At 45.7% G+C, this 18,908-nt stretch overlaps 6 protein-coding genes across 13 annotated transcripts; 4 read left to right on the top strand and 2 right to left on the bottom strand.

Moving 5' to 3' along the window:
• Positions 1-78: 78 nt before the first annotated feature.
• On the top strand, positions 79-2,075 carry LOC112874937 (cell number regulator 6). Of its 2 annotated transcripts, none has more exons than XM_025938548.1 (4): positions 79-248; positions 320-434; positions 1,211-1,476; positions 1,617-2,075. In XM_025938548.1, exons 1-4 carry the CDS (start codon positions 129-131, stop codon positions 1,866-1,868), a joined length of 753 nt encoding a protein of 250 aa, XP_025794333.1. In that variant the 5' UTR covers positions 79-128; the 3' UTR covers positions 1,869-2,075. The 2 variants fall into 2 exon arrangements, with proteins under 2 accessions (XP_025794333.1, XP_025794334.1); XM_025938549.1 differs by lacking the exon at positions 79-248 and adding an exon at positions 530-705 and having other exon boundaries at positions 397-434.
• A 113-nt stretch (positions 2,076-2,188) lies between these two features.
• LOC112874926 (phosphatidylserine decarboxylase proenzyme 1, mitochondrial) lies at positions 2,189-5,713 on the top strand. The gene is made up of 12 exons (XM_025938525.1): positions 2,189-2,488; positions 2,653-2,747; positions 2,996-3,049; positions 3,137-3,202; positions 3,278-3,338; positions 3,582-3,691; positions 3,787-4,037; positions 4,600-4,706; positions 4,776-4,843; positions 4,957-5,034; positions 5,113-5,235; positions 5,311-5,713. Exons 1-12 carry the CDS (start codon positions 2,299-2,301, stop codon positions 5,488-5,490), a joined length of 1,383 nt encoding a protein of 460 aa, XP_025794310.1. The 5' UTR covers positions 2,189-2,298; the 3' UTR covers positions 5,491-5,713.
• A 129-nt stretch (positions 5,714-5,842) lies between these two features.
• LOC112874927 (formyltetrahydrofolate deformylase 2, mitochondrial-like) lies at positions 5,843-9,408 on the top strand. Of its 4 annotated transcripts, XM_025938526.1 has the most exons (10): positions 6,093-6,247; positions 6,326-6,438; positions 6,511-6,669; positions 6,813-6,886; positions 6,984-7,143; positions 7,425-7,523; positions 7,606-7,692; positions 8,008-8,104; positions 8,721-8,823; positions 9,272-9,408. In XM_025938526.1, exons 1-10 carry the CDS (start codon positions 6,112-6,114, stop codon positions 9,330-9,332), a joined length of 1,089 nt encoding a protein of 362 aa, XP_025794311.1. In that variant the 5' UTR covers positions 6,093-6,111; the 3' UTR covers positions 9,333-9,408. The 4 variants fall into 4 exon arrangements, with proteins under 4 accessions (XP_025794314.1, XP_025794313.1, XP_025794315.1 ...); XM_025938528.1 differs by lacking the exons at positions 8,721-8,823; positions 9,272-9,408 and having other exon boundaries at positions 5,849-6,247; positions 8,008-8,267; XM_025938530.1 differs by lacking the exons at positions 8,721-8,823; positions 9,272-9,408 and having other exon boundaries at positions 5,852-6,247; positions 6,519-6,669; positions 8,008-8,267.
• On the top strand, positions 9,325-10,972 carry LOC112874930 (S-norcoclaurine synthase 1-like). 3 transcript variants are annotated; one of them, XM_025938536.1, is made up of 5 exons: positions 9,325-9,466; positions 9,554-9,812; positions 9,895-10,278; positions 10,384-10,479; positions 10,579-10,972. In XM_025938536.1, the coding sequence occupies exons 1-5, from the start codon at positions 9,378-9,380 to the stop codon at positions 10,840-10,842; spliced, it is 1,092 nt and encodes a 363-aa protein (XP_025794321.1). In that variant the 5' UTR covers positions 9,325-9,377; the 3' UTR covers positions 10,843-10,972. The 3 variants fall into 3 exon arrangements, with proteins under 3 accessions (XP_025794321.1, XP_025794320.1, XP_025794322.1); XM_025938535.1 differs by having other exon boundaries at positions 9,895-10,479; XM_025938537.1 differs by lacking the exon at positions 9,325-9,466 and having other exon boundaries at positions 9,540-9,812; positions 9,895-10,479.
• On the bottom strand, positions 10,885-16,088 carry LOC112874928. Of its 2 annotated transcripts, none has more exons than XM_025938531.1 (14): positions 15,720-16,088; positions 15,524-15,597; positions 15,302-15,335; positions 15,152-15,210; positions 14,840-14,954; positions 14,703-14,740; positions 14,462-14,559; positions 14,259-14,314; positions 13,127-13,436; positions 12,718-12,833; positions 12,369-12,425; positions 11,829-11,894; positions 11,632-11,706; positions 10,885-11,249 (listed from the first exon to the last, which is right to left on the bottom strand). In XM_025938531.1, exons 1-14 carry the CDS (start codon positions 15,957-15,959, stop codon positions 11,190-11,192), a joined length of 1,398 nt encoding a protein of 465 aa, XP_025794316.1. In that variant the 5' UTR covers positions 15,960-16,088; the 3' UTR covers positions 10,885-11,189. The 2 variants fall into 2 exon arrangements, with proteins under 2 accessions (XP_025794316.1, XP_025794317.1); XM_025938532.1 differs by having other exon boundaries at positions 10,960-11,249; positions 13,220-13,436; positions 15,720-16,043.
• A 614-nt stretch (positions 16,089-16,702) lies between these two features.
• LOC112874935 (expansin-B8-like) lies at positions 16,703-18,007 on the bottom strand. The gene is made up of 2 exons (XM_025938546.1): positions 17,654-18,007; positions 16,703-17,503 (listed from the first exon to the last, which is right to left on the bottom strand). The coding sequence occupies exons 1-2, from the start codon at positions 17,850-17,852 to the stop codon at positions 16,881-16,883; spliced, it is 822 nt and encodes a 273-aa protein (XP_025794331.1). The 5' UTR covers positions 17,853-18,007; the 3' UTR covers positions 16,703-16,880.
• Positions 18,008-18,908: the final 901 nt, after the last annotated feature.

Raw genomic sequence — 18,908 nt, 5'->3', positions numbered from 1 at the left:
GGCCTTCCTTCCTCTTCCTCCTCTCGGGAAGGAAGGCAGATCCCATTCCATTCCATCTGATCTGACTGTGGCCTGCGTTCGCGTCGTCGTCGCCGCCTCCGCCTCGATCTCGTCCTCGGGCGGTGGCCATGGCGGAGGACGCCACCAGCAGCCACCCGTCTCGCTACGTCAAGCTCACCAAGGACCAGGACGCCCCCGCAGAGGACATCCTCCCCGGCGAGCTCAACCAACCAGTCCACGTCCCGCAGGTCCGTCCGCCCGTTCACGATTTCTTCTTCCTCCGATCTGAATCTGATCCCCCTCTCCATCCCTCGACCAGCTCGAAGGCCGGAGGTGCAGCGAGTGCGGCCAGGTCCTGCCCGAGAGCTACGAGCCGCCCGCCGACGAGCCCTGGACTACCGGAATCTTCGGATGCACCGACGACCCCGAAACCTGTAATTTATTAGTTTCTCTATGTCTATCTCATCTGTTGCATTGCGTCCTAAGTTCTTCTTCACAAGGGGTGCATCACATCGGGCTCATCTGCCAGATTCCAGTCCCAGCACCGTTGCACAGCTATCATCATGTGCTGTCTGTCGTGTCGATACTTGGCGGCATTCGATGAATTGTTACTTCAAGCTCAAGGGGAGGAACCACTTTCCTGCCTTGCTTCCTTGCGCTCCATTTCGTTACATGTGGGAAATTCTACTCATGGAGTAGCACCAGGCACGCGTCATTGGACATTCCTGTTTGCAAAATACTCACAACTGCCAGTCCGAAATGTCTGGTTCCTACATTCATGTTTATAACTTGCTTGATTGACTTGTTGGTGTTGACCTTCTCGGCTCATGCATGTTGCTTTTGATGGATGCAATCTCATAGAGTTTATGACTAGAGAAGCATTATCTAGCTCCCGTGCTTCTTTTTAATTCCTTTATATATTTTCTTTCAGGAAGCTTTACCTAGGTTAAACTTCTCTTCCTTTGCCACTCTACTTATTCTTCAGTGGATATTTTCTCTGTCTGTCAGTCCGTGTGAAATACACCATCAATTGAGTGCTCGGATTTGGATAACTGAGCAGTCAAAGGTCAACATATGATTTGTGGCTTTGCCCTTCATTTCTCTCTACGCCCATGTATATGGGTGCTATGTCTGGAATGCCTGTTTGAAGGGAAGGTAGGTGGTGAAGCAGTATTTAACTGTTAAATTGTCTGCTTTATTGTGACACTAGGCCGAACTGGACTGTTTTGTCCTTGCGTGCTGTTTGGACGCAACGTCGAGGCACTTAGAGAGGACATCCCCTGGACAACTCCTTGCGTCTGCCATGCTGTGTTTGTTGAAGGAGGGATCACGCTGGCAATTCTGACAGCAATATTTCATGGTGTGGATCCAAGGACATCGTTTCTGATCGGAGAAGGTTTGGTGTTTAGTTGGTGGTTATGTGCTACCTATACTGGCATTTTCCGTCAAGAACTTCAGAGGAAATACCATCTTAAGGTGCAATTTGTTCACTGCTTCCTTTGTTAAGATGTGCACATCACATGTTGTACCTGGTCGTGCACTTGTATAAGATGTGCGAAGTAGTAGTAGTAGTAGTAGTAGTACTTGGCTGACGATTGTTGTTGTGTTTGTTCCAGAACTCTCCGTGTGACCCATGCATGGTCCACTGCTGCTTGCACTGGTGTGCAAACTGCCAGGAGCATCGCGAGAGGAGGGGTCGGCTTGCAGAGAACAGCGCGGTGCCCATGACAGTTGTGAACCCACCTCCAGTGCAAGAGATGAGCATGTCAGAGAACCGTGGTCCTGTGGCCCCGGAGAATGGAGCAGCCAATACCGAGCATGAAGCAGCAAAGGGCGAGCACGATGACGTTGAGGTCATTCCTCTATAGAAATGCTAGGACGGGTAGCGTTAATTTCTTATGAATGTGAGGACCGAAGGATGTTGATGACGACAGAGGAGTCGATCCAGCTGTCGGTGTTGTATTCTCTTTGATGTATACTGGACGGGCTAGTTTTACACTTTGAGGACCTGCTCGTGCATAGGTTAATCGAAGAGCTAGCTACCTGTGCTGCTCGTGCGTAAGTTTTACTTGGAACGTCCTAACATTTTATTTAACAGGAAAAGCATGTGTTTCCTTTGATTGCCTCGATCGTCTCTGTGGGTGTCTCTCAGTTTACCATCTCTCTGTCTGCCTGTCTGTTATGCAACTTGTAATATCAGGTTGTAGCTGGGCTGGCCCTTGGCTTCCTGCTGCCTGCTGCGGTGCGGCCGTGCGGCTCCTCGATCACATCCATTCACTGACTGATTCACCTCGGCAAATGGCAACCCCCGCGCTCGAGAAAGAGGATCGATTTCATTTGGGTTGGGGGAAGAGCGACATGAGGTTTAGGGTTCGCCCTCCATCTCCATGGCCGCCACCGCCGCCGCTCCATCTCCTCGCCTCAGCCCGCCACGGCCACCGCCCTCCCTCCCGCCGCATCCACGCCGCCAACTCCGGCGACTCCCAAGGTTTCTATTTGCTGCCCTCGCATCGCAGCTGGACCTGGAACGCATGCTAGTAGCTCTTGCCGATTCATGCGCTTTCCTCGCTTCCGTGCCACTACCTAGCTCCCTGTTTGTTCCTCGCCACTCATCCGACAAGTATCTCAACTCAGCAATGTTTTGTTTTCCAGCTGGCAAAGGCAAATTCCTTCTGCCTGGTGCAACCGCGGCAGTTCTTGTCATGCTGGGCGCTCTACATGCTAGGCGCATGTACGATGACAAGAAAGTAAGTCATGCATCGCAGGTTTCACTTTTCCTACAATTATTACTGCTAATCACAATGCTCTGGCAATATCTAAATTAACTGCTGCGCTACAATTCGTAAACAAAAACTACCAGCATATGGCTACTCTGTAAGCATTTCCATTTTACATTGTTTCTTGGGTTTTCATGTCTTCTAGCACCTAGAATAAGAAATTCACTACTGTTATACTGGCACCTTGTTCTCATATCTGCGATTTGTGTTCACGCAAGGTTGTCCAAAGGAAGGAGAAAGGAATTGAACCAGAATTTTCGCCCGATTTCAAGGTAGCCCTACCCTAGTTAGCACAACGACCTGTCATCCATGTACATACATTGCCTTCTGACTGCACAATGGTGTCATTTTCAATACAGGCTTCGCTTATTAGGCTTCTACCATTGCGTTCCATGTCACGTTTCTGGGGATCCTTGATGGAAGTGGTTCGTATTCTTCAATCCAAACAATCTGCCATGTCCTTTTTCCTGTTTACTCTTCCATAGTTTCATTCCTTGTAGGATATCCCAGTTTTCATGCGCCCCACCATCTACAAAGCATGGGCTAGAGCATTCCACTCTGGTATGTCTACGCCTTTCGTGCATCACAGTGTACAACATATAGCCATGTAAATGCTTACTGCTCCAATGGTCTCTGTGATAATTTACTGGTTCTTAGAGGTCTGTTGTTGAAACAAACCATTGCTTACTTATACATATTTTCATCTTTTCTGTACTCGTGAAAACTTGATATATAGTTGTTATCACTTCTTTCAAGAACTTTGGTCATGATTTGAATTGAAATGTTGATTCCTGATTATTGTAGATTTGCAAGAAGTTGCTCTACCTCTAGAAGAATATCCTTCTTTACAGGCATTCTTCGTACGCAGTCTCAAAGAAGGAGCAAGGCCCATCGACCCAGATCCAAACTGTCTGGTAACTGGTAACAGGATAATGATTCTGTGTAGCCATTAGTCTGTGATGGTGATGGGTGAAGACTTATCTGTATGTGTGTTCAATTGTACCATTAGGTGAGTCCTGTGGATGGTAAAGTTTTGAGGCTTGGAAAGCTAAGAGGTCCAGGAACCATGATTGAAGAAGTGAAAGGCTTTTCTTATTCTGTTTCTTCTCTTCTTGGTACGAGTTCATCCCTTCACGATGCTGCAGAGGAAGAACTTTCTAGGGAGCACATAGAGCAAAGTATGCCTGAGAATTCAAATGCAAAATCATGGTGGCGAGTATCAGTTGCTTCACCTAAACTACGGGATCAAACGGTGTTGAGGTATTTAGAATTACGAAATCTGAGACAACTACATAAGTTAGTTGCCAAGTTCACATCGATTAATTTATGATCTCATATCATGCAACTGCACTCAAATAACACATTTCCACTTGCAATTAACCTTTTTTCATGCAACGGTTTTGTGCTTGTTGAATTGGCCTCTCATCTGAACGTTTGGAACAGCAATTGCGCATATTTACAGTATGCTGCTCTAAACTGTGACATTAATGAGCAATTTGTTTTCTGCATTCATATTATAAAAGTTCACTTTGTACAATACCATGAGTTGAGATATTTGATTTGAGACCAGCAATTTTCTTTTCCTTCCCTTGGAAGTGACTACAACCTAGAGAAACTTTTCTATCACTGCTTAGATTCTATCATGAAAACTATCTTTCTCCGCAGATTTGAGTTTTTCTTTCTATCATGGACATTTTGCACTTGTTTTGCGTGGCTCTATTCCTTTTCAAGTTGCAATGACTGTATAATGCCTCTCAGCATATTCATAAAAAAACCTATGGTTGGACAATCTGGTGGTATTAATTTTATTTCTCCTTGGCAGCCCAAAGAAAGGTATCTTTTATTGTGTCATCTATTTGCACCCTGGTGACTATCATCGAGTCCATTCTCCTGTTGATTGGAATATTTTAAAACGTCGGCATTTCTCAGGTTTGTCCATACCTACTGAGCTATGTGTTAACTCAATACATGAGTTATACAAATGTCGTGTATTCGCAGGCCATCTTTTCCCCCAGAATGAACGTGCTATACGGACCGTCAGGAACCTGTATGTTGAGAATGAAAGGGTAATTACTCTTAATTGTTTTAGCTTCATTTGAGAAATGTAGGCTAGTTGGTGAGCCTAAAATAGAATTTGGCCGTGGCACTGCCTTTGTGAATCTGTTGATGTGAATGGCAGGTGGTACTTGAAGGGCGATGGAAAGAAGGCTTTGTAGCAATCGCAGCAATTGGTGCCACTAATATCGGATCTATCAGGGTAACTTGTCATGGTATCAAAATGAATGATGGTTGGCAAATGAATTTGTTAGGGTTTGAGGAATGATGTTTTGTGCAGGTGAATCTTGAACCAGAGCTGAGGACAAACAGGGCGGTGTCAAGGATGGTCCATTCCCTGCCTCCTGAGGAGCGTGTCTATGAACCTGAAGGCACTGGCATGCTGGTTAAGAAGGGAGAGGAGGTACCTTGTTTAAGCTGCGGCTGCACATGCTTATGGTAAATGGAAGAGCGATGGTGATACTTGTTTGTGTCGCAGATAGCAGGATTTAAGATGGGGTCAACCGTTGTGGTGGTGTTTGAAGCCCCAGCGTGGAAGTGGAAGGCAAGGGAGGATGGCACGTTCTCATCAGCTTCAGGAGACTTTGGCTTCTGTGTCAGGGCTGGCGACAAGGTCAGGGCGGGAGAAACCATTGGGCGGTGGAGTGATGAGTCGTAGCAGTGGAAAGCATTTGGCGCTCTGTTTTTTGGGAGGGGCACATGCTGTCTTCTTCTTAGTGGCAAATGGGTGCAGAGCTTTTTATTTTAGTACAAGGAGGTAAAATCATGCTCGTTACCAAAGGAGCTTCGTGTCCTGTTGTAAACTGTCTCTGCAGAAATGCAATGCAACTTTTGATTGATCATCAGACATTGAGGCAGGCAATCTAGCCGTTTTCATTAAAGATTCAGTGCTGACTGCAACAGGTTAAGGTACTGCCCCATGAGCAACTGGCTACGACTACAAGTTTTGATTACATAGGATGAAGAAATGCCAAATTTGTACCTGCAGGTTTCTTGTACACATAAACATTTGCTTTCTACTATTATTGAAAGGCAGAGCACCTGCCATGCTTGCTCAAAAAAAAAGATACTTAAAGTGAACACAAACATAGGCAGGCTGCCAAAAATCTACTTGGAAGTCTGCGTCTGGACGTGTTTCAAAAAAAAAAATCTACTTGGAAGTGATGAAGGAAGGAAGAAGGAAGGAAGGAAGGAAGGAGCCAAAAAGAAAGCAAGGAGGCGGCGAGGTGCGGTCCACGGCCGATTCCACCAGCCGCATCTCATCTCATCTCATCAGCCGATGGGATTGGGATTGGGATTGTCCCATCACCGGCGGATAGAAAGACAGGCAGATGCTGTCGCCTTTGGCGCGCCGGCCGCTCTCCGCCGCCGTGGCCGCGGGCAACCTCCTCGGCATTCATCTCTTCCAGTGCCCCGTACGACGTCTCTTCTCCTTGATTTCCATTTGGTCATGGCCTCTCGTTCCTCCAACCAATGAACTCTACGTCCTGCAGGACGCCGTCGGCATCGTCGCCAAGCTGTCCGAGTGCATCGCCTCCCGCGGCGGCAACATCCACAGCGTCGACGTCTTCGTCCCCGACGACAGGCCCGTCTTCTACTCCCGCAGGTCTCCTCTCCTCTCTTTTCATCAGTCAGATTCTGCACACCATGCCAAAGTGCCTGCAGCATGTACATGTAGCTTTCCAGTGAATTCACCTACAACCCGAGGCTCTGGCCGCGTGATGAGCTGCACAAGGATTTCCTCAATGTGGCACACTGCTTCAGTGCACAAAGGTCCACCGTACGGGTACCTGATCTTGACCCCAAATACAAGATCTCAATCCTCGCTTCAAAGCAGGTTTGCCAATTTCACATCACTGTTACTCCTATATATATTGCCTTTGGCACTGTACATATACACTAGTAGCTTCTGCTCACAAGTAGTGAGAAACAAAATCATCAGGCTTCGATACCATACTTCTTCTTCTTCTTCTATTCTAGGACCACTGCTTGTTTGATTTGCTGTATAGATGGCAAGAAGGCAGGCTTCCAGTTGATATTGATTGTGTTATAAGGTGAAGGCAGTGCATTTTGTTAATTTGTTCCTATCAGAAAAACGCCGCTCCTCTCAGTCACATATACTATATGCATGCTTCTATTCCCCCCCTGCAGCAACCATGACAGACCACAAGATAATCATGTAAGACGCTTTCTTCAGAGGCATGGAATTCCATATCACTACTTACCCACCACTTCTGGGGACAAAAGCGAGCAAGGGATACTAGAATTGATTCAAAGCACAGATTTTGTTGTGCTGGCAAGATATATGCAGGTAAAATTATGGTTTATTCTCACCATCTTCTTTTTCTTTTTCTCTTCTCAAGAATATGATGCTGAAAATGTGGAAAAGGAATGCAGGTGTTAGATTGTATCACTGATAATAAGCTATGCATATTCTAAGAAAGTATCACTGTTCTTTTCATCTCTATCGGCTGTGTGATGATCTATATATCTGTCATCTATATCACTGAAAATGGTCTATAACGTTAGCATTAACATTTAATACGGACTTCTGTCATCTATATATCTGTGACATGCCATTATTCCTCGCAGATACTGTCGGAAAGCTTTTTAAAAGCATATGGTAAAGATATTATTAATATTCATCATGGCCTTCTTCCCTCATTTAAGGGAGGGCATCCTTCCAGACAGGTGCCAAAGTTATCAGATTTGATTTGTGAGCCTAATCTGAACTCTCTCTTTTAAAAAAATACGGATAAGTATCGTCTTTCAGGCCTTCAATGCTGGGGTGAAGTTGATTGGAGCAACTAGCCATTTCGTCACTCCCGAACTTGATGCTGGGCCAATCATTGAACAGATGGTATTCTACTCTTCACATAACAATAAACCACAAGTACCGAGTTGATGGATTACAGCAATTGAAATTGGTGGCAAACTACGTGATACATGCCAGCAGCCTTTGTCTATGTTAGTGTGCAAACGGACGATTAATTTGCACTGGCCTTCATTGAATATCATGCTTGACCACTTTCACATCAGAACTGTGCACCATTTGTTGTGTAGTGAAGATCCACACACGTGATATTATACTAACCAATGTGCTTTTAATCTTGACAATTTCCAGCGGGCGGTTGGAAATTAAGTCTCTCTCTTTCTTGTTTTCGCTCTTATGCAGGTTGAGCGAGTTTCTCACAGAGATACGCTACAGAGTTTTATTGTGAAGTCTGAGAACCTTGAGAAGCAGTGCCTAGCAGAGGCTATTAAGTCATACAGTGAGCTTCGTGTCCTACCATATGAACTGAAGAAGACTGTTGTATTCTGATCTAAAAATTTTCTTATGTATTGGTGTGATGTGTATTAATTTTCCCAAAACAAGCAATAAATGATTCATTTTTATATATTTCCACAATCTCTCCCTATCGCTTTGTGGTTGTGCATGTATTATTCTGGTTTGATACGATGAGCATACTTGAGCAATATCAACATACTATTAATTCCAGGTATTATAAAAGTGCATGACAAGAAAACAGTTTATAGTTACTGCATACACCTATAAGGCAAGGCAACAGCTTCTCTCCTGCAAATCTTTTGTTGACATACTAACTTCATCAAGTGAGTTTAAATGATTGGCCCTAGGCACCTAGCTGATCAGCTACATCAACTTGTTGGAGGAGGTTGTACCGTAGATGATCGGCTACATTGATTCAGTATGACCTGGAATTACCTAGAGCTGATGTTAATATATCTAAATATATGACAGTGTACATGTAGTAAGCAGAGCGTATCCTGTATGTGGATTCACTGACATCTTGTTAATGTATGGCGACACTCATTTCTTATGTAAATTCCCTGCATCTCAAGGTAAAGCTATTGTGGCTGTGGATGCAGAGACGGCAGCAAGTCATTCAGGCCATGGATGGACACCATGCCAAGGAGGAGAGGGACAGGCACTATCCTCTTTGCATGCCACAACTGCGACTGCGACCACCTGGTAAGTCTTGTTCATTAAATTTGTTTGTTTCTCCCTTCTTTGGTACCCCAACCTCTTGATTACTGGCACTGCTGTTAGAGATACCAGTTGCCCTTCCTCAAAATTCTAGGGTTTGGAGGGGGGGCACTAGCCAAGCAGATGTTAGCAAAGAATTATTAAAAGGAAGAGGCATCAAAGCAGTCGTTATGCTTGCTCTCTATTAATTAGTCACTGCACACCAGCAGTTTAATCTGTTGTAGCTGCCCCGCACTTGTCCTCTTCTGAATAATCAAAAAAGAAGGCAGGCTCATATCGATCGTGATTGATACTGCTACGTTTGTCCTGTTTGCAGCAACAATTTTTCGCTCTGTCTTGAGTTATGATATATGTGGCATCCACAACCTAGCTAGATTAGTTTTCATCGATGATGGTTCTGAATCCATTGCGGGCTCTTCTTCGTGTGCTGCAGGCTGTGGCCATACATCTTGCATATATTTCCAAGTCTTGATGCTGGAGTAGTTTCCTGTTGAAAATGTGAGAATGATCAGCCCGCCCAACCATGCTTAAATTTTTCTATGGATAGCCGCTCTGCACTCGATGATGGAAACAAGTGGCACTCCACTCATAAGATATATGGTACTCGCTCGGAGCTCCATACGGCTAGGTACATACAGTACAGTGTTTTCTATTCTATATACACCAAGTAAGCTGCCTTTAAGCCAAGGATCGAGATCACGAGTTGGCTTCTCAGGGCGGCTAGTGAGGGACGCATGGAGTCTCTCCCTGTGCCGAGCGTTCAGGCAATGGTGGCGGCCACCGGTGGAGCCCATGTGCCGCCAAGGTATCTCCGGCCAGAGGTGGCCGCAGATGCTGTGGCTAGCGACGGCGAGGCCGCGATACCCATCATTGACTTTGAGAGGCTGCTGCTTCATCACCCGGAGGAGGAGGAGGCTTGTCGCGGTGAATCTGCACGCCTCCATGCGGCCTGCCAGGAGTGGGGCTTCTTCCAGGTCTGATCGCTCTGCCTGCTGCGGGTACTGCTAGTTGCATCTCTTTTCTTTCCTCAAGACCTGAGCAGCAAGATGGATGCAGCTCATAAACCACGGAGTTCCGGATGACGTAATCGAGGGGATGAAGGCGAACATTGAAGCATTCTTTGGGTTGCCTGCAGAGACGAAGCAGCAGTTTGCTCAGGAACGAGGCCAGCTGGAGGGTTACGGTCAGCTGTTCGTGGTGTCGGAGGATCAGAAGCTGGACTGGGCTGACATCCTCTACCTGAATACGCAGCCGCCGGAGCACCGGAACATGAGATTCTGGCCTGACAAGCCCGATACCTTGAGGTCGGCACTGGACGCGTATTCGGCTGCCGTGAAGACTGTAGCGGATCGCCTTCTGGGTATCATGTCCATCAGCCTTGGGCTGCCACCGGAGGTGATTGCTAGCAAATGCGGCGGCGGCGGCGGCGGAATACAGTCGGTGAGGATGAACTACTATCCTCCCTGCGCCGAGGCGGGCAAGGTTCTGGGCTTCTCGCCACACTCGGACGCTGATCTCCTCACCCTCGTCCTGCAAGTGAACCAGGTCCAAGGTCTGCAGGTAAAGCGCCAAGATGGCAGCTGGGTTCCCGTGCGGCCTCTGGAGGGCGCTTTTGTTGTCAACGTTGGAGACATTCTTCAGGTATTGCACTGCATTCTCCCTTCAGGTATCTCAATCTGCTGAATGTTGATGGATCGATGATGCTGGATTTACTGATGCGAATGTATGCAATGCAAGCAGATCTTCACCAACGGAAGGTACCGGAGCGTAGAGCACCGTGCCGTGATCAACGCGGAGAGAGCCCGCCTGTCCGTTGCAGCATTCCACTCGCCCAGCATCCATGCCACGATTGGCCCTCTTCTGACAGACCAGGAGCCCATGTACAAGACGGTGGACCACCAGAGCTTCATGAGGCTCTTCTTCTCCGCCAAGCTGGAGGGCAAGAGCTTTTTGCAACGGATGAAGCTCAATCTAGACACAGCTAGCACCACCACCACCAACTGAGTACTGCCGCATTTTCTTCTCTGTTGCATTGCTTGCTACAAATTAAACACATGCCGTCATTGCATTGGGTCTGTCTCTGTCGTCAACATTACAATTTACATGCTGTGCACAACAAGCTAAGACATCTCAACTCGTAATTATGTATACCCCTTGCAGGGCGGGAGCATGAATAACAGTCACCAAGTTTCGAATTTTATATATTGTCTAATATGAACACAAATGTGGATTGGATACCAGTGCATCACGCATTGCCACTGCAATGATTCGTCCTTGGCAGCACAATAGATTAAGTTTGAATAAAATGCCTCAGGAAACAGGCGCCTATATCTCAGGCACTCCCATGTCGATCATTTTCCCCCTTGATTGCAGCTTTCTGAACATGCAGCCAAAAGACCTCGCTCGATACACTGCCAATGGAAATCAGGTGCCAAAAAGAAAAATAATGACTCACCACTATACATCAACTTATTTTGTATATGCAAATCCTAAGATACATCATTTTTCATTTGACAACTTGATAAGAACGGAATATTTCTAGCAAGATACCCATCCAGTCCAGTCTCACAGATAAGTGATGTTCTTTGGTTATCCGAAGTCAACAATTCTAAACTTAAATTATAAAGACTTCCTGTGTGTTTGAGTTCTGATATTTAAAAATGGCATGAGTGGATTTGTATCGGAAAATGATTTCATAATAGTAGTCAAAGACTCAAAGTTGTGACTGGGGGGAGTATGCTGCATTACACAAATATGAAGGAGCTGGACTTTCACCCAGAAACATTTAGGTACCTGAAGAAGGTAACTGTGAAGCCAATCCAACGTTTGAGGAAAAGAATTTGCTGAGATGTCAACAATGGTCAATCCCTGAGCAAGATTTTTTTTATATAAAAAAGCTCAGAAATACACACTCTGACATCGGACAAAATACATCGGATGATAACACAACAATCGAAAATATACTACCCTGTTGATCAAGGAAAACTTACCTGTGACTCAAAAGAACAAAGGTAGTCCTGAATAAGCTTAAGGTTGTTTATAAGTTTTCGATGATCCTGAGTAACATCAGAAAAGAGCATAACAGTCAGATACTACTAGCATGGGGTAACAAACTTGAAGGTAGGTCAACAAATTCACCACTTATTAGGAATAATTGTATCACGCATCAACCTATTGCCGTATACAGTTATCCCCATAGGAGGACCCATACAACTTCAAGGTGCAACCTTGTGAGACAGGTGGACACCCATAGTGGAGTATGTTCCATGGAGTACCCCTCTATGACTAAGCTAGGTGACTGAGACTTCATACAAGCATTGCAAATAAATAACCAGTGTCAGCATAGCTGTATGATATTAGCTGTCAGGCAGGTATCACCATTCACCATGCAACATTTCCTCCCATGAAAAACAACTATCATTTTATGTCAAGTACAATTTCTTTTCAGCATACAGGCTGCACAAAAAATTCAAAGAAATAACAGTCTGTCAATTGTATGTATACCAAAGCTTCCACAGAGGCATAGATACCTGAGGAAGGCAATTATCTCTGAAAGCTCTAGTGGCTATCCATTCCTCTAACAATGCCTGAACACAGCAACAAAGCAAATTAGAACGGGAGATAAAACATGAATCAATAATCCATGTAACGAGAGTGTAGAAGTGATCCATGGCAAATGTGGCCAACAAATCAGCAGCTCTCACTCAAAAGGTGTGTCTAGCCAGTGAGCTTTTGCATTGGTGGTTTCCAAAGGAGGTCAGTAACAATAAACTTTAATCATTTACATGGGTGGTTCTTAATCCTCTTATGTATTCAATACAACTGGTATTTCAAAGACAGTAAAAACTAAAAGCATGTTAAACCAGTGAGAGAACAGACCTTGTGATCAAAATCAGACATCCTCAGCACAATTGGAACAACTATCGGTTCAGCGGCAGGTTTGTCTTTCTTGGCGGTGTTATTCTTCGGTTGGCCCAAATCTTTGTGCCCATCACCTACAGGGCATAGATAACAGTGTTTTCTTCTGAGTGCAACAGCAAAATTCACAAAGTCACCTAGTACAGTACTCTAAAAACTTGGGAGGTACTGAAGATTTTGTTCTTTGCTTCCTTATTTCAATTGTCCTATTGGGCATGCGCCCAAACTTCAAAGAAAGATTATGCTCGCCTTATGCTAGTCTGGTAAATATGGATACTTGAGCACTCAAGTGTGCTTCAAACTTGTTGCAAGTAAAGACATATTGACCACATACTAATAACAAATTAATACAAGTTTCCTTTTCACTTACTTTCATTTTTGGGATATTTTTCTTGAGAATGTGCAGAATCATGAGTAACAGTTTCGTGGCTCTCAGCATAAGATAGCCCTTCACTGATTCTACCTTCCTCCAGTGTGCATTCCTTGCTTTTGACAAAATTTTCATTTTCCTTTGTGGGACTTATTCTGTTCTCGGCCAGTCCATTTTTGGATTGATGTTCTGTCTTCCTTTCTACAGAGATGCCTGAATTTTCAGAATCCGGTATCGTTTTCCCCGTCCTGGAATTATCATCTCTCTTTTCCTCATCCATAAGATAAATGCTTGGATCCAAATGTATTCCCTGCAGTGAGATATAATCTAACATAAGATATGATTTATCTATACATATGGCACCGTATTAACAGGTGTATATTGTAAATCAATCATATCGCTACCTTTGAACCCCAAAACATGAATTAAAAAAAGGAAATGCTTTTTAGAAATTAAATTTACAATTTACTAGACAGGCAATACCTGCTGCCAAACAAATAGAAACACTAGGTCGTAAAAGACAAAATATTAGTATGTACAAAGGACCTATGCAGCACAAACATCCCACCAGACTTTGTAAATGCATTAAGCACATCAAGTGCTTGGAGGTGTCTGGTTTAATGGATTTACCTCCATGGCTCCATCCAAAAGAAACAAATTTAGGTGGCAACATGGTCCTGCCATCGCTACAAGGAATTAAATGTGACTGCCATGTTGTACAAATAATCATATGCACAGGAGAATTCCCTCATAGAACAAGACATATGGAGGACTATGCTTTAATCTACCTAGCACAACCATGTATCTAAGCCTCCATACTGATATAGACATACATAATTCCCTTTTCTAGATATTATTTCTGGGTAATCATGCTCTCATGTACACATATTTTTTAACGCATAACCATGTCAAAAGAAAATTTCTTTTCAGGAAAAAAAAAAGGCAAGATAGTCTGTGTGTGTCTTGCGTCCTCTATCCATCCATGCTTGCATCCATGAAATGCTGACGACAACAAAGATCAAGGAGAAAGGTACGGGAGATCATAGTATGGTAGGGTGGTATTTTGCGTGGTAGGGCTTGGAGAAACACATGAGTGCAATATTGAAATTTATCCTGACACAAGGCCACGAACCTCAATAATAATTGGCTTCCCATCTTTCATGGCCTTCTTCAAATCGCCAGCCAAACCTAGCAAAAGGTAGTACGAAGTACGGGGCCAAAGTTATAAGGTAACCAAGAGAAATCAATGGAGTGATTATCGCTAGTTTTGTCCAGATAAAATGTCGATGACATTTGCAGAACAGAGTACCTTTTCTGTCATAAAACACTGCATACCTTTGCGTACAACTCTGCATTCTCTGCAGAATTCAGTGATAAGCTCTTCGGGAGAATTAAAATCACGAGCCCAAACAGGAACCGAAGTAAGTGGTGCACTGCATGTGTTAATTTATATGTCAAAATTCAAATCACGAGTGATCCACAAATCTTTGGAAAGAGGAGGAACCAAGGGCAGTGCAGAAATTAGATAATGGTATTTTTTTTTCTGAAACGACCGAAAAAAGAAGATGCAACTTACTCCGTTGATGTCCGCAGCAGCTCATACACCATGTCTGTCTGCATGTTATGGTCAGTAAAAATGGTAGTCAAGATGAACGAGGGTAGCGAAGCAAAGCATATGAGACATGAGTGATGAAGTGGCGAAGATAACTAAACCTGTAAAACATTAGGCAAATTGAGCCTCTGAGCAAGTTGCGTAGCGATTGTTGATTTTCCAGTACAGGCAGTTCCACACACCAATATTACTAGTGGTACTCTTTGATGATGGAACCTGCATGCAGTCAGGTCAGGGATAAGCGCAGCAGAAACATGTTATTTGAATGCCGCTGAAGTAAGAGAGAAGAAGAGTTTGCTTAAAGTACTAGGCATAGCACGAATATACCATAAGCATAAGCATTATGTTAATTATCAATTGCTACTCTGCTATAGAGAAACAGAAGGTGTGTGTGTCTTTTCCAAGCAGAATACCTTGTCATCATTTTATAGCGATTTATATAGTCCTCCCCGTATCCACGTTTCTCCATAAGCTGTGGAAGAAGGGAAGAGAAGTTGGGGTTATCAGTTGAGAAACTAGCATGCAGCAGGTATTCATCCCCCGGAAGCAGGAAGGGGCCTAACCTTGAATAGATTAGCCTCTAGATCACTCTGGGAACTGCAAAATGATGAAATCCAGCAGTTGAAAGGGTAGTATAGAGATCATTCGACAAGATTATTCGAAGGGTAGCATGAAAACAGGATAGATGGTGGGGAGAGGCAACATGCATAGCATAGCCTTGAGAGCGCAGCAGAATGAGAAGGGCATAAAGGTGATGAAAAACAAGATATAGTGGTAGTCCATACACATCAAGCAGGCTGTTGTCGACAAGCAGCTTCTTGAGCTCAAGGGCGATCTTGATGGCGACATGATTAGGAATCTACATGTGTAACAAGTACTATGTTATGTTAAAACAAACAAACAAAGGGGGGCGATGGATTGATTGATAGAAAGAGCTGGGGGGGGGGGGGGGGGGGGGGGTGGGGGGAGGAAAGATTGGACCTTTGTGACGGTGAGCATCCTGCTTAGGAGGAACCTGGAGAGGACGTAGTAGTGGTCGGCGTTCTCCCCGAGCCAGACCTTGACCTTGACGAAGTCGTACTTGGAGGAGGCGTTGCGGGAGGGGGGCGCCTGCGTGGCGGAGGAAGTGGCGGCATCACCGCGGTCGGGCGGCGGGTCGGGATCGGCGAGTGCGGGTGATGGTGATGGTGTTTGGCCCAGCTCCAGCTGCTGCTGCAGCATGGCGCGGGGTTGGGATCGGAGAATGGGGTGGATCGATGCGATGTGGTGGATCGGAGAAGAAGAGGGAGGAAGAATCTGTCTGTGTGTGCCCTTTGCTCTGCCGCCGTTCTTTCTTTGCCGCCCGCTGGAACCGAACCACCTGGCGCAGTGGGCGGGCCCCAGCAGATGGGCTGGGCCCCGACCTCTTGTGCGCGTAGTGGGCTGGGCCTAATCAATTTGTAAGGAGGGATTTATGATAATAATCCTTACAGTTTTTATTGTCAAAAAATAATAAACCTTTCTACGTTTCAGATAAAATTTTCCAGCGACGCAGATCAGAATTCAGAAATGCAAAAAGGAAAGAAGATTCTTCCCTGCTTGCATTGCTGTTGCTAGTCTGCTAGGTTCCAAGACAGACAGAGAGTTGCAGAGGGCACATGGCATCCACGACCCCGACAGAGACTCGTGCAGGATCGAGGTGCCTTCTTGAATTGATGATCAAACTTATTATTGTTTCAAAAAAATAAATCGTATTTTACTTTTACTTTGAGAAAAAGACGACATGACATGATAGATGGATTGATTCCTCATCGATCGTCATGCAGATCGATCGATTGATACAGTATATATACGTATGCAGTGGACAGTGTTCTTATGCTTGTTCGTAGTACACAAGGCAAAACTAATTGAGAGGCAATAGTTAAGTTAAATTAAAGTTTTAGTATTGGTGGCCAAATGCTAGCATTATCTTTTTAGAAATTTTCTAAAGCAAGCAGGGGCCGGGGCCCAGTTTGACCTCCATTAGGCATGCGCAGTAGTATTGTAGATACATGCGGCAGTACATATATATTGATCTGATGAATTGAATGAGGATCGTCGATCGGACGACAGATAGGTCGACGATGCTCTCGAATTGAATCAACAACCACTAGAGCTAGCTAGCTAGGAGGAGTACTGGACGAATGATCTGTAGAATGTGTTGGGCCTCCAGTTGACGGGGATGACGTCTGGTGCCACCAGCGTCTTGCCGGAGTCGCTGCGCAGGCGGATGGAGAAGGGCGGCTGCAGGCGGTGGTTGGAGTCGAGGCGCCAGACGGATCCCCAGGACTGGCGCATGGGCGTCCAGCGGCGGCTCCGGGCCTCCCTGAGGTCCACCTGCGCCACGTCGCCGTCGCCGTTCTCGTACTCGACGAGCACGGCGAAGTAGACCTGGCTGGAGCCGTCCTCGACGTGGAAGCCGACCTTGAGGCCGGGGAACTCGCAGGGCACCCTGGCGAACTGGACGTCGATGATGCCGGCGCGGCGGAGGTCGTCGTTGCGGCCGGGCTTGGCGAGCTTGCCGAAGGCGGTGCCGCTGAGGTCGAAGTGGTAGGGCGCGACGGGGTAGTAGTTCATGTCGGTGATGACGACCGTCTGGGTGCGGCCGGAGCAGGCGGGGTGCTTGGAGCACCTGATCTTGTAGCAGGAGCCGCAGCCCTTGCCGTCGCGGAACAGCGGCTGGTTGCCGCAGGAGGTCATGGACAGGAAGGGGTACTGGTTCACATTCTTGAAGCCGCAAGCGCCGCCTGCATTTTAAGCATACTAGCTTAGAAATTATCTAGCTACTTATATTATTAGGTAGCTAGCTAGTAGAATCAATTCATGGATCATGCATCCAATGCAATCAAGGAAGAAGAAGAAGAATGCAATCTCTACTTTTGTATATACACACGTACCGTTGTCGTATGGGCCTGCGCCGTTGGGCTGGCCGTACCAGGTGGCCCTGGCGCTTCCCCACTGCATCGGCATCCGCATCAAGGATGAGTCGTTGTAGCTCACGGCCGCGGAGCCGGCGCCCAGGAGCAGCAGCAGGGAAGAGACGGCCACCGCCATCGTCGTCGTCGTCAGCGGCACACCGCCGCCGCCAGAGCTCATTGTGATGATCTGCTTCAATTCGATCGTTTCCAGCAGCTAGCTAGGCCGCGCGCAGAGACGACGGATGGATGGATGGATCTAGCGGCCGGCCGGCCGGATAGGAGAGGGAGGGAGGAGAGGATCGATCGGAGTCTACCGACCTGTGTGTTGGAGCCGGTGATGGATGGATGGATGGATGGATCGGAGGGCTATTTATTTGCATATATATAATCATATACAATAAAAAAAGCAGATAGCAGCAGCAGCAGCAGCAGCAAGATCGAGAAGTAAGAGTTTGGCTGATCAGTAGGCAGTGCAGTGGCCTGGGGCGCACATGGCTAGCCTAGCCTAGCATGCATCGATCCATCCATCCATCGGTTGCATGCATGAGCTAGCATGGGCTTAACTTGCTTTGCATTATTCTATTAGTAATGATAAAAATGTACCGGCTTTTCTCCGTACCGGAAAAGCATGCATGCAGCAGCATGCTCTCTCTCCGATCGAGTCCGACCGATCCGTCTTTTCCTGCTTAACAAACAAATTAAAGGGGATCCACGAGCATGTAGCAGCTCAGCTCAGCTCCGATCCTGCCGCAGGAAATTCATTATATTAAAATTGGAGGTGCATAAGCACGCACACGCACGCACATAGAAACTACATCCCTAACGCATTGTTTCTTCGAAATAAATTGCTATCCAATCATATTTCTTCTCTTTCTTTTCTCCACCCTGTCCCTTCTTCTTTCGCGTAGACATGCATGGTTTTCGGTTTTTCCATGTTTCTTCTTCTCTCTCGCCACCTCAGGCCTTTTGCTTGCATGGTAACGTAGCTGAGTTGGAATTCCAAGACAGGTTAAGAGAGATAACAAAAGACGTACGTAACCTCTAAGATCTCTTTATTTACCGGCCATAATTAAAGTTGTTTCTAAAAACTAAGTATTTATTTACCAGCTATAATTAAAGTTGTTTCTAAAATTAAGTAGGGGAGGCATGATAGAAAAGACACGTATGCAGCTAAGAGCTAAGGTGTCTTATATTAAATATTTTATACTAGAGTATAAATTTTAAACGTTTCAAA

The sequence above is a fragment of the Panicum hallii genome, chromosome 9, assembly GCF_002211085.1.
Source record: "Panicum hallii strain FIL2 chromosome 9, PHallii_v3.1, whole genome shotgun sequence".
NCBI classification, from domain to species: Eukaryota; Viridiplantae; Streptophyta; class Magnoliopsida; order Poales; family Poaceae; genus Panicum; species Panicum hallii.
Note: the sequence above shows the minus strand (reverse complement) of the source record. Positions and strands in the feature narration are given on the sequence as shown.